Here is a 13,533-nt window from a genome sequence, read left to right as displayed (position 1 = left end):
GCCCACTTGGTCAGGGGTAGCAGTGAACTTTGGTGATTGCTCTGAATTGAAGGAAACTGTGTCTTCTCATGTCATCCTCCTGTTTTAATCCAAGCATCAGTGGTCTTGTGCAAGATGACCTTCGGGGGCACAAGACTGCCTCTAGAGCATCCTTGAGAAGATTCACCGACTGCTCTTTTCCCAACCACCGTTCCCTGCTTCTCAGGTCATTAGCATCCCCACGATGCCCTCTTCCTGTCTAAAGCCCCATATTTTCGAACAAGAAGATACGTGTTATTTTAGAACCCACATAATACCGAAGGAAGTGGGCTCTAGAATTTGGGAGACTCAAAACGACAGACTTAATATCTCTGAGCCTCAGTTCCACATCTTTTAAATCCACATCATAGAATCACAGTCAGAATTAAGTGACATCATATATAAAAGCAAGTGAGGATGGTGCCTGGCACATGGTAGATGCTCAATACATAATAGCCTCCAGCCTCTCCCCCTTCAGAAGTACCTTCTTATTCTTTTTGTCTAGGATGAAAGGCAACTCATGAGGGAAAAAAAACTCTTTGGTAACACACAGTTTACATTTTCCCATAACAGGTTTCTCTACACCACTAAGAGCTTAGTAAAAACAAATAATCATTATTTAGAGGAAAAAAGGCACATCATAATGAACATTCTTAGCAGGAAATTCAAGAATGTTGATACAGAGAACAATCTTTATAAAGTATAATGGAATTAGTAGCTTCCCAAGAGCTCCCTGAAATTATATACAGAATTTGGCATGAAAGTGTACATGTAGGGACTTCCCTGGTGGCGCAGCAGTTAAGACTCCGTGCTCCCAATGCAGGTGGCCCAGGTTCGATCCCTAGTCAGGGAACTAGATCTCACATGCATGCCACAACTAAGAGTTCACATGCCACAACTAAGGAGCCCACCTGTCGCAACTAAGACCCAGCACAACCAAATAAATAAATATTTTTTTCAAAAAAGAAAGTGTACATGTATATTTTTTTCTGGAGAGATGTCTGTAGCTTTCACCAGATTCTCCAAGGAGCCCCCATAAAGTTAAGAGCCATGCATACAAGTGCCATTAAATATTCCTATTTTTCCCATTGATTCTATCTTGTAATGATAAGGCACGTCGTCTATTTTGCATAAAGCATGAAGAGAACAGGGATGTTATTCACAAATAAACATTCCTCTCCTAGACAACCACCTGGGGGAAAAGGGAAGCTGACTGCTATGTACAGTGTCTAAAGGTGAAAAGATTTAGGAACAAAGAACCACAGTCAAGGTCATCAGCTGAAAGTTACACCTCTTTGGGTCAACGGATGGGAAATTTCCTGGTCTCTGTTTCCTGTGGGCCTTGGGTTTGCCAACTGTCGGAGAAAAGCAGCCAACACCTGGTGATTTTATAAAAGGATTTCCAAACAAACACTGTCTACTCATTTCCCCTTGGAAAAGAGGCTAAACTGTCTATACTTGTTTATGTAACCTTCTCACCTGGGCTCCAGTGGGGAGATTTCTTCAATAAAGGGCAAGTCAAAAACATGTGAATAATTGGCCAACTATCCTCCAATGGTCACGATAAAGACAACATTCAAGCAAACTGGCAGAGTGTTAAAAGAAAAAGTGATGGGGATGTAATTATGGCATGGAGACTATGGTTAATAATACTGTGTTGCATATTTAAGAGATGCTAAGGGAGTTGATCTTAAAAGTTCTCATCATAAGGAAAAAAATTCTGTAACCACGTATGGTGAGGGATGTCCGCTAGGTTTATTGTGGTCATCATTTTGCATTATATACAAATAAATCATTTTGTTGTACACCTGAAACTAATATAATGTATGTCAACCGTACCTATATTGGATAGGTCTCAGGGGGAAAAAAGGGGTAAAGTTGAGGCAATGAAGACGGAAAAGAATTTAAATACCATCGTTAAGTCCCCTATTACATGCAGTTATCTTATTGGAAGGGGGCTTTCTCCTCTATATTGATAGTTGGTATTTTAAATCCTTTTGGAAAATAGCATCATATAGATATGACAACATATAGCATAGAATGATAATGCAAATTTACAGCTGAAGGCGTTCAAATTCAACTCCATCACTGTATAGGTAAGCGGAGTTTGCCCAGATTTCTTAGCAAATTAGCTTACTACTTCACTACTTACTCAAAGCTCTTTCTTTCCCCAAAACGATACATTACTGAGCCTCAGTTTTCCCTGTTTGATTGACTTGCCCAGAGAAACTATGCATGAAAACAAGTACAGCTACCTCATACATTCTAAATGCAGATAACCCCTAAAAACATGAATTACCCCTTCTTGATACCATTTTGTGTCCACTGATGACCTCCAACATTAGCTGCCCTAAGTGCTTGAAACTGGACCAAATGAAGGCCCAGCAAAAGCAGTGCTAGGACAACAAAGGAATATAATATAAGACTAAGAGATTTCTGGTAAATTCTTCAACGTTGTCCTCTGGCACTCAAGCAGAACTTGGCCCAATCACTGAGAAAACGTGGGTGGCATTTTATAGAGGGTGTCCTTATACTACTATTCAAAACTGCCAATTCTTCTTACCCATTAGGATGGCTACTACCAAAAAAAAAACAAAACAAAATAAAACAAAAAAAAGAAACAAAAAAACCCCACCAGAAAATAGCAAATGTTGTCAAGGATGTGGAAAAACTGGAACCCCTGTGCACTGTTGGTGGGAATATAAAATGGTATAATGCTGTGGAAAACGGTATGGTGGTTCCTCAAAAACTTAAAAGTAGAACCACCATATGATCCAGCAATTCCACTCTGGGGCATATACCCAACAGAACTGAAAGCAGGATCTCAAAGACCCTACACGCCATGTTCATAGCAATACTATTCACAATAGCCAAGAAGGGGAAGCAACCCAAGTGTCCTTCTAAAGATAAATGGATGAACAAAATGTGGTCTACATGTACAACGGAATACCAGTCAGCCATAAAAAGGAAGGAAACCCTGTTGTGTGCCACAGTATGGAGGAACCCTGAAGACATGATGCTAAGTAAAATAAGCCAGTCACGAAAAGACAAATACTGTATGATTCTACTTATACGAGGGCCCTAGAGTTGTTAAGCTCATAGAGACAGAAAGTAGAATGGTGGTTGCCAAGGCCTGGGGCAGTGGGAGAAGGGAGAGTTGTTAAATGGATATAGAGGTGCAGTTTGGGAAGATGAAGACATTCTGGAGATTTTGAATAAACTCAACACTACTGAACTGTACACTTCAGAACGACTAGGATGGTCAATTTAATGTTATATGCTTTTTACCACAATTTAAAACTTTTGTTAATTTTTAAATGAACTTATTTACAAAACAGAAACAGACTCACAGACATAGAAAACAAACTTATGGTTACCAAAGGGGAAAGGCGGGGAGGGATAAATTAGGAGTTTGGGGTTAATATACACACACTACTATATATAAAATAGATAAACAACAAGGACCTACTGTAAAGCACAGGGAACCATACTCAATATTTTGCAGTAATCTATAAGGGAAAAGAATCTGATAAAGAAAATATATGTATATATTTATGTGTAACAATCACTGTGCTGTACACCTGAAACTAACACGACATTGTAAATCAACTACACTTCAATTACAAAAAAACTTGTATTAATTTTTCAAAACTGCCAACTCTAAGTTCTTCAAGGGCAGTGACAATGCCTTGGACATCTGTAGGTGCCAGGCGTTCAGCACAGGACGTGGTGAGGACTCAAGGTAAGTTTGCGGAACATTTAACGTGGACACGACTCAGCACATTGGCACATACTTGGGCAGATGAATGGAAGGGCCCTTCAACAGGGTCATCTTGAAAGTGTGTTGGTGGGCGTGGCAGATGCTCTAGTTGATACATGTCACCTGCATCCACCTCTGGTTTCAGCCACACTTGTGGTGGACAGTGCCATTCACCCGGACAACATTCCACCTCGCACAGCAAAGTAAGACAGCAGGAGAAAGGAAGAAACAGAGTGAGGCCTCCCAGAGAAGAGCAGGATGGTCACCAGTACCAAGTGAAAGAGAGAACGCTACCCTCCCCGGTGTCTCGGAGCCATCCTGCTCAGAGCCAGCGCCGACCCAACTAGAGCCAATGTCCAAACAGACAAGTAACATGGGTCCTCCTATCAGCATTAAAAACAAAACAAACAAAAAAAACAAATCCAACTATGGAGCCAAATGATTCATACCTCAATAATTTCTGCACTGAACAATGCTGGAGATCCTCACATAACAACCAGATTGCTTCCTGGCAAATGTACAGAGGCCAAGAGGGGCCATGCCCTTCCAGCTGCAGACTGGAGACTGGATCCAGGGGAAAGACACACAGCAGTGGGGAACCGGAGCTGGGGGTGAACCATTAGTCACAATGCAGCCTTTAATAACCATTAGTCACAATGCAGCCAGATTTAGCAAATAAAAAGACAGGATGTCCGGTTACATTTGAATTTCAGATAAACCACGAAATGATTTTTTAGGATAAATATGTCTCAGATACTGCACAGGATATACTGTTTATCTGAAATTCAACTGTAACGGAGCATTCTGTCTTTTATCTGGCAATTCTGGAAAAGGGAGGGATCTAGATTCTTGTAACCAGTCTTCTGGAATCAAATTCTGTCTCCTAATCCCTCCTTCACAACAGAATAAGAGCTACACCCAAGAGCTGACAAAACTGACTAACTTAAACCAGGAATGTATTGAAAATCCAATAGCATCTTCACTGTCGACAGTTATTTATTCCTAAATTCTTTTAACAAATATTTATTGAGCACCCATTCTATGCCAGGCACCACACTAGGTGCCTTGATTATAATCCTGAGAGCCTTCACAGCAAAAGACAGAGTCATGAGGTTAACAGACCAAGCAAAGAAAAAGAGAAATAAGATTTTTAAACAGATTCAACCGACCCCTCATTGGGCATCTACAGATATGCAGGACACAGGCTAGTCTGCAGTCAAAAGTGACTTGATCCTGCAGGACGTGTGGCTGGTCATGAGTTTATCCTCAAAGACCCCTGCAGTGTCAACAACCTCATCTGTCAACATAAAAGGTAATGAAAGTATATTTTGAGTGTTTCTCTTCTTCCTAATGAAGCTTCCTTGGTTCTTAGAATTATCTTATGGGAAGCTTACCGGGAGTGATACAATTAAAAAGCAAGCTGTAAGCTGAGTTCCTGAGCAGGTAAAGGATGCAGACATAACTCATGGAGAGCACAGCAAACATTGCTTCCAGAGCACCTGAGGGAAGTGGGATTCTAACAACCTAAAATGTAATTTTTTTCCAAAAAAAAAAAAGATACAAATGAACTCATATACTAAACAGAAATAGACCCACAGACATGGAAAACAAACTTATGGTTACCAAAGGAGAAAGGTGGGGTAGGGAGAGGGATAAATTAGGAGGTTGGGATTAACATATACACACCACTATACATAAAGTAGACAATCAACAAGGACCTACTGTATAGCACAGGGAACTCTACTCAATATTTTGTAATAACCTATAAGGGAAAAGCATGAAAATATATATGTATGTAGAACTAAGTCACTCTGTTGTACACCTGAAACTAACACAACTCTGTAAATTAACTATACTTCATTTTTTTTTTAAAATGGTTAAAAAAATACATAAAATTAATTCATCTTTTTAAAAAAAAAGCTGCTTCTGTAGGTCAAGATCCTGACATAGTTAACATCCCTAAATTCTTGTGGAAAGTCCAAAGTAAAAGTTCCTAACTTTTACCAACCATCAGAATCACCTGGGGTGCCTTTAAAAATGCAGCTGTCTGGGGCTTTTCCCCGGTGGTGCAGTGGTTGAGAGTCCACCTGCCGATGCGGGGACGCGGGTTCGTGCCCCGGTCCGGGAAGATCCCACATGCCGCAGAGTGGCTGGGCCCGTGAGCCATGGCCGCTGAGCCTGCGCGTCCGGAGCCTGTGCTCCGCAACAGGAGAGGCCACAACAGTGAGAGGCCCGCGTACCACAAAAAAAAAAAAAAAAAAAAAAAATGCAGCTGTCTGAAAATAGAGACAGAAGGTAGATTGGTGGTTGCCTGGGGCTGAGGTGGGTACAGGGAGTGACTGCAAGTAGGCACAAATATCTTTTCGGGGTGATAGGAATGTTCTAAACTTGGATTGTGCTGATGTTGCGTAACTCTGCAATGTACTAAAAATCACTGAATTACAGATTTAAAATGAGAAAATTTTATGCTGTGCAAACTAAGCTTCAATAAAAATTGCTTTTTCAAAAAGCAAAGAATATAAGCGATAAACAATGAAAGTCATAGAACCATATCTGTTTAGTGGTAGAAAAAATTTTCAACATTGTTCTTTAGCTTTACAAATAAATAAGCATGTTAAAAAGCGCTCATAAAAAATCTGTTTCTCATCAAAATTCAAATAATATCAAACTCCAAAAATACAGCTACCCAGGCCTCACCCGGATAAATTCTAATTCATGTGTTTGAGGTAGGACTCAGTCATCTGTTTTTTTTTTGTTTGTTTGTTTGTTTTTAACCTCTCCTGTGACTGTAGGGTATAGCCAGGTTTGAGCATCACTGATGTAAAGCAAAAGGGGATAAAACAGGCAAGGTACCTTATTTCTTATTTTGTTTATCTCATTTTATTTTACTCCTAGCCATCAGGGATCTGATCATAAATGAAAGTTTTATGCACCCCTCCAGTTTATTTATTTTTTTTAAATCATGGAAAGGGCAGTCATTTTGGTGCCATAGGGCCATAAGAAGTTTGAGATTTTAACCTAGAGAGTGAAATAACCAGCTTTAAACCAATCACGTAGATGGAATATCTATCCTGGTGTATGACTTGAGAAGATCACACATCCAGGGATGTTCCAGGAAAGTCTTAATTTCAAATACTCTGTTCCACTGAGCCCACAGATCATAAAAGTATTTTAGAGGAGAGTTACCGGAGGAGAAGGGAGCAGGGTGACGGATGAGAGAGGGAGTCTGGTCTTGTACCGAATACCAATTTGTATCCTGTTGGAGTTTGAACCACACACGTGAGTTAACTATTTTAATAATCCAGAAAGTATAATGCTTTGGCTTCCAAAGTACATCTCACCGAATTGGCTTTCACATTGAGAAAAAGCCCATTCATTTACGATTCAATAGCCGTGGGTCCAATCCCCATACATCCGGACAAGTAAACTGAGGCAAAGGTAGGTTCCACTGCTTTTAGCCTTTCTCCTTCTTTTTACGTAACTAGGGAGAGACACGGAATTTGAACTCACACCCTCAGTATTTTACAAAAGCTCCCAGAGAGGGCTGTTCTAGAGGCTGAAGGAGATAATATTATGTGCAAGGGCCGAGTCTAGTAGCTACCACATAGTCATCTTTATCTAGAATTGCTTCTGTAAAGATGTCAATGGGTCCAGCGGTCAGAGATTTGCTTAGAGAACATCCAGAAGTCTGACCTCTTAAGGACAGCCAGATCTATCAGAGGCATGTGCTGGCTCCGGTCCACATTCACACGATTACAGTCCACGTCCTGGTCTAAGTGCTATTCTAGCTGCACCTCTATCCTGGATGCTTTCTGGAAACACGCAATAGCGTCCAGACAAAATCACAACATCCTATGCCTCTGGCTCCTGGGGCTGCCGTTTTGCAGGAAGAGGAACAGCTGAACTCTGGACGGGAATGAGGGGCAAAAGGGCCCCGGTCCACTGCACCTGGCCTGGGTAATGGCCTGTGAGACCTCTCGCTCTGGAAGGCAAAATATCTACTCTGGTGCAAAGAGCCAGGAAAACAATTTTCTTAAAAATAAACAGATTCCCAAGAGATCAATGGTCTGGAAAAATTCCTCTGAGATTCCCACAGGCCCTGCAGATAAGCAGTAACAGGATTAACAACAGGATTCAGACCTGTCCTCTCCAAACATAACCCACACACCACAACATGGACACCTCTGAAGAGTCACAGTGGTTCTGAACCTGGCAAGACACCCATCCATTTCATTCCTACAACAGGACAACCATACTTCCCACGTGGGAAAATTTCCCACTATATTGTGATTAGGGAGAAATTAAATTTTAAAAGGTTCTTTCTTATTAGATTAGGTGTGTATTTTTCTTTTTTCTTTCTTTCCTTTTTTTCTTCCTTTTCTTCTCTACTTTGCAGACACCTCATTAGCTATCTACTCTTTAAAATGCATCGTGTTTAATACTGTAAGGAGACAAAGGTTAATCAGACAAAGACCTGCTTCAAAGTCACTTATGATCTAATAGGGGAGATAAGATTTGCAGAGAATAAAAGTAAATAGAAGGGGATAATAATAATTATGATGATTAAGCTCTTACTCGGCACCACATGTACACAAATGCTTCCCAATGACCCTAAGAGACAGTTACTATCCCTGTTTACAGATGCATAAGCTGAGTCTCACATGGCCCAGGTCAGCTTTTTTCAAGGACATAGCTCATAACTGATTGAAAATCCATTAACCATACACACAGTGACCTAGATGACCTAAGAATGGTGTCATGTATCTCATGCCATTTCTGAATGTCAGGTCCCTTGATGATATCTATAACTTTTTGACGAGATCTGGATGGACTGCCAGCCCACTGTCTGGAGTCAACTTATAATAGACCTGAATCCACACTCCAGTCTTTGAGGGTGAACGACTTCTCACGTCCAGAGTCACTCACTGAACTGCTTGCTGGGGGCAGAACGTGTATGTTCCATACTGTCACGTCCAGAGTCACTCACTGAACTGTGTGCTGGGGGCAGAACATGTATGTTCCATACTGTTTACTCTCCCACATACCAGCTCCGGCTCTTGACCGTTTTTGCATCATGTAAGATAATGACATTCTGTTATTCCTCATGTCGAGTTATTTCTCTTCTCTCCTTCCAAACTCATCCCTAAATATTCTTGTACAAGAAGCCTTATTGGGAGACTCTGGACCCTCCTTGCAGTCACAGGGGTTGAATTCAGATTCTGCACATTCCATGATCACTTAGCACTCAGCACTTCCCTGACCTCAGTGTCACAGATATCCGAAATCTTGTCATTCTAACCCCGGTGAATTTTGGGGCACATCTATGTTCTCACCAATTTGACATAAAGCCTTACTGATATATTTAGGATAAGGCACAATGCAAGTGAATATTTAATATAAACTATTAGTGGAAATTAATATAGTGGTTAAAATTAGATTACATTGAATTTTTCATTATCATTTCAACAGAGTGCTATTTAGAAAATTAAAATTTGAGAAAAAAGCAAATTGAGCAATCTTACTAATGAAGAAAAAATGTCTGTGTCTTAAGTCAAACTGGCAGCACATATTTTTCATTATTTAAATTTAGAAAGATATAGCAGATTATTTAGATGTTTACGTTAATGTCAAAAGTTTGTTTTAAAAACAGAGTATTGAAAAATAAAATAAAATAATAAAAAAAGAGTATTAGAAAATGACCACATACTCCCTTACCCCTAGTATAAAATGATTATTTTATATAACTTCCTGGTCTTTTGTCAGCTTCACAGTTAACATATTTAACATTAAAGTGTATGTACAACTGTCTCCTTTTTCTCTATCACGTGCTGAATTGTTTTTGTAACCCTATTTTACTAATCACGTCTGTGTGGTTGAATACTTAGGATGAAGGAATGTTTTTGCTACTACAAGTATTATCAAACGAGTTTGTACATGTAACAGTACTGATATTTTAGATGTCTCACCAAGGTTAGATTCCCAAAAGTGATACGACAGTGTCAAATGATTTGAACATTTAAATCTCCTGATAGAGCCTGGCTTAAAAAAAAAAAATGTACGGGGCACTGTCTTTGTTTTGCTGCTGTCCTTCAGATTCCCCCTCCTCTTGGGGCCCATGCTGCAGGGGTGCCATCTGGTTTAATGCCAGTGCCCAGCTTGGAGTCAGCACACGACACCTGAGTGCATCCGGCCAGCACCGCTCACCTTGCCCCCGCCCGCTGCCCTGGCGACGGCTGTTCTGGAGCCCCAGCACCTCCAGCGCCGCGATGCCCGACCTCTCCAGAATGGTCACCTCCACCGTCAGCCGCCCCACCAGCTGCTGGGGCCGTACGCTGACCACATGCTCATACTTCCCCAGCCGCCGCTGCAGGAGCTCCTCGTAACTCAGGAGGAAGGCAGCCTTGTCCTTGCTGGGAAGCACTACGGAGGCTCTGAAGGTCTCCGTCCCCTTCTCCCTGGAAGGAAGAGAAAAGGGAACAGGGGATCGGAGAAAGCCAGGTTCCCTCGAGTCCCCCAGGGCCCCGGCCAACCTCTCTCAGCGAGAGGCCTTAGCATGGACCACAATGTTTCCCCATCATCAAGCCACCAGCCACTGCAGCTGCCCCCATGATGCATCCTGAGGGGATTCAGGATGGAGCAAACCAGGAGACTGGCCCTAGACAGTTAAGATGCATATCTAAGGAATAATTTCAACGAGCCCAGACTCTTGCATCTTCCTATAGCACTGAATTCATCGCACTGAATTCATCAACTCGAGATGTCCGTTGTTTTTCAGTGTGTGTGACTAGCAGTAATCTTTTGATGTGTGACTACCTTTTTTTTTCAGCAAAAATTCCTCTATATCCTGGCTCCTGTTTGGAACAGTCCCTCAGAGCTGAGAAGCTGTCTCCCAGGCTATAGTCTTCAGTAATGCCTCCAATAAAACATAATTCTTGATTTTTAGGTTGTGCATATTTTTTCAGTTGACATTAGAAAGAAAAACTAGAATTTAGTTTTGGGAGGAGTAGCAAAGGCCTGCACTAGAGGAAGGTCACACAGGTTCAAGGAATTCTGAAGAGCAGAGAATTCAAAGACTACTGAACTCTCCGACCTCTCCTTGTGTCAGACCCGAGGGAGCAAAGGGGAGGGGGATTGACACAGGTGACCTCCAGGGAAAACAGATTCCTGCTGTGATCCAACTAAACGGAACTGTGGCTTGCCTGATTCTGAACAATTTATGTAGTGTAAGAAAAGATAATCCTCATAAAGCTCACACCTTTTCCTCTAGATACTAAGATCGTTTTTCTTCAACAGGAACAGATGACTTTTTTTCAAATGGGCTGGTAGAGAGGGAAATTGATTATTCTCAGTATACTAGGTGGTTCTCTAGTTAATGTTATTTACGGAGTCATTAAAAGTGAATGGATTTATTGGTTTTCCGTGTTGAGATTCAGTTTATAGACAAAGAATACAAATACCACGACAGAGCAGAATTTTAACGGTGATAACTCTGATGATGCAAAAGTAAATGGTTAAGTAGGAAGAGATGAGTGCTGGAAATGGAAATGAAAAGGTAGGATGACATGAAGGAGAGAGAATATTATCACTGAAGATAATAGGGCTCGTCTAAGATGGTATAACTCTGCTTAAACTAACTGAAGAAAAAAAAGATAATAATACAAAAAACTGGAATGCAGAGAGAAAGTGGGAGTATTGTAAACAGGCTAAATCCTCTTTCTTCACAGCACAGAATCAACAGATAATATCTGATTTTTATCACGAAATTTTTAAAAAGCAAAACTATCATAATATTTAGAGTGAGGGAGGTAACTACCAGAAAACTACAGAAATATCAGAAGTGGATGTGTCTAGAAAGTGAGAACTGGGGAATGGGAGTGATAAAATATTCCTTTTCATCATAAACCTGTAGCTACTATATTGTTAACCAGGTATATATATGTATTTTTTTAAGATTTTTTTTTGACGTGGACCATTTTCGAAGTCTTTATTGAATTTGTTACAGTATTGTTTCTGGTTTATGTTTTGGTGTTTTGGCCCCGAGGCATGTGGGATCTTAGCTCCCTGACCAGGGATCGAACCCGCATCCCCTGCACTGGAAGGTGAAGTCGTAACCGCTGGACAGCCAGGGAAGTCCCTAACGAGGTATATTTAATTATTTATTATGATGATAAAAAATAAAAACATAAATCTTTGAAGAAAAGGGTGAGAACAAGATGGGTAGACAGGGTAGAAAATTTGACACTTGGCTAAAGTGGACTTTTAATTCCTTAATTCAATGGTACTTACCCACTGTCTTCTGTGGTTTTATTCCTTTTCTCTTTTACCTTATCACTGTTTTTCTTTTCTTTCTCTGTAATTTCTCCCTGATACACCTTGTCTCCAATAAGCCTGAAACACAAGACAGCTGCGTTGCCAGCTTGCCGTCCAAGACAAACTCAAACATGGATCTCATAACCATGACAACCCTAGAAAATATTTTTATTTGCCTCTTGGATGTGCAGAAAGAATGCATTCCAGGCCAGGGCACTCCCCTTGTATCACTCATCTCATTCTAGGGCAATTTTCAACAGGTCCAAATGGGAAGATCCAAGCCATGGGGCCTTTGATTCTCCAGGAGGAAATCAGAAGACCTGCTCAAACTTCCAAGAAGATTCACCAACTTGAACCTTGCCCAGACCTAAAATTAAACCCATACACCTAATTTGCATCTCTTTACCTCTTAGTTCAGGAGAAAAGAAGACAGATATTCCATCTGGTACATCAAAGGTTTCATGGTGTCTCGTCCTTCAGATCTCAACTTCAACACTGACTCCTCTGATCCGCCTCCCCAACTAAACAAGCCACCTCAATCCTACTTGCCATCCTCACAGCATTTGCTACTGTCTGAAGTTATCTCATTTATTCATCTGTTTGCTTATTTATTGTTTCTCCCCAGTGGAATTCCTGGAGCAGAGCGACATTGTCTTTTTTCATAGAAGTAGACCAACCACCTTGAAGCGCGCCTGGCCCAGGGTGGGTACCCATTTGTTGGAGGGAAAGAAAGAGGAAATGAAGGTGGGGGGAGGAAAGGAGGGAGGAAAGAAGAGAGTAATGGGATAAAAGAAGAGGTAAGAAAAAGGAGGAAGGGGAGAGGGAGAGATAGAAGGAAGAAGGGAGAGGAAGTGGGGGAGGGAATCAACCTTCTTTCCCACGAACTGTCCACTGGACTGAGAATGTATAAATTCTCACGGCCAAAGACTGTGGTCCTCACAGCAGCTCAGGCTCCCCTTGACCCTCCCGCCTAGAAATCTTCAACCCAGGGTCTCTGACCAGGGTGTCACCTACATAGTGAAGTTAGTGATGAAAGCTGCGGCTGGAATCTGCATCTGAAACGTGATTTCCTGGTCCTCAGATGCTCTGTTCAGCATCCTGCAGGCAACCGTAGTGAAGGCATAACGGGAAATAATGGTGGACTTCACCGAGAATTCGGTCATCAAGGGTTTGGTTTTCTGTTGGAATCAAAACACACAGTATGCTGTGCACCTGGAACTCTCACAACATTGTAAATCGACCATACGTCAATAAAAATGTAAAAAAACAGTATTTTCAATGGCATATGAAAGCATGATTCAACCATTTGGGGGTAGGTGTGGGGTTTTTTTTTTTTCCATAAGAGAAATCATCTTCAATTCGGGAGCCCTTGACTTGTGATTGTTTTCTTCTCTCTTTGTCTTTTCCTGATTTTCCAGATTTTCCCCTCAGTTGTAAAACAGTCA

General features: G+C 41.2%; 1 protein-coding gene across 1 annotated transcript in view; it reads right to left on the bottom strand.

Moving 5' to 3' along the window:
- Window positions 1–13,261, bottom strand: part of ITIH5 (inter-alpha-trypsin inhibitor heavy chain 5) — a gene marked incomplete at its 3' end in the record, with an annotated part of 53,573 nt that extends 40,312 nt beyond the window's left edge. Inside the window, exons 1-3 of the mRNA XM_079728716.1 lie at window positions 13,103–13,261; window positions 12,065–12,166; window positions 9,983–10,233 (exon numbers count right to left, since the gene is read on the bottom strand). Coding sequence (XP_079584842.1) covers window positions 9,983–10,233; window positions 12,065–12,166; window positions 13,103–13,251 — 502 coding nt within the window. The 5' untranslated portion in view covers window positions 13,252–13,261. The remainder of the gene's footprint in view (window positions 1–9,982; window positions 10,234–12,064; window positions 12,167–13,102) is intronic.
- Window positions 13,262–13,533: the final 272 nt, after the last annotated feature.

This window comes from Hyperoodon ampullatus, assembly GCF_949752795.1.
Source record: "Hyperoodon ampullatus genome assembly, contig: scaffold_694, whole genome shotgun sequence".
Classification (NCBI taxonomy): domain Eukaryota; kingdom Metazoa; phylum Chordata; class Mammalia; order Artiodactyla; family Ziphiidae; genus Hyperoodon; species Hyperoodon ampullatus.
This window is presented reverse-complemented; position numbering and strand designations above follow the sequence as displayed.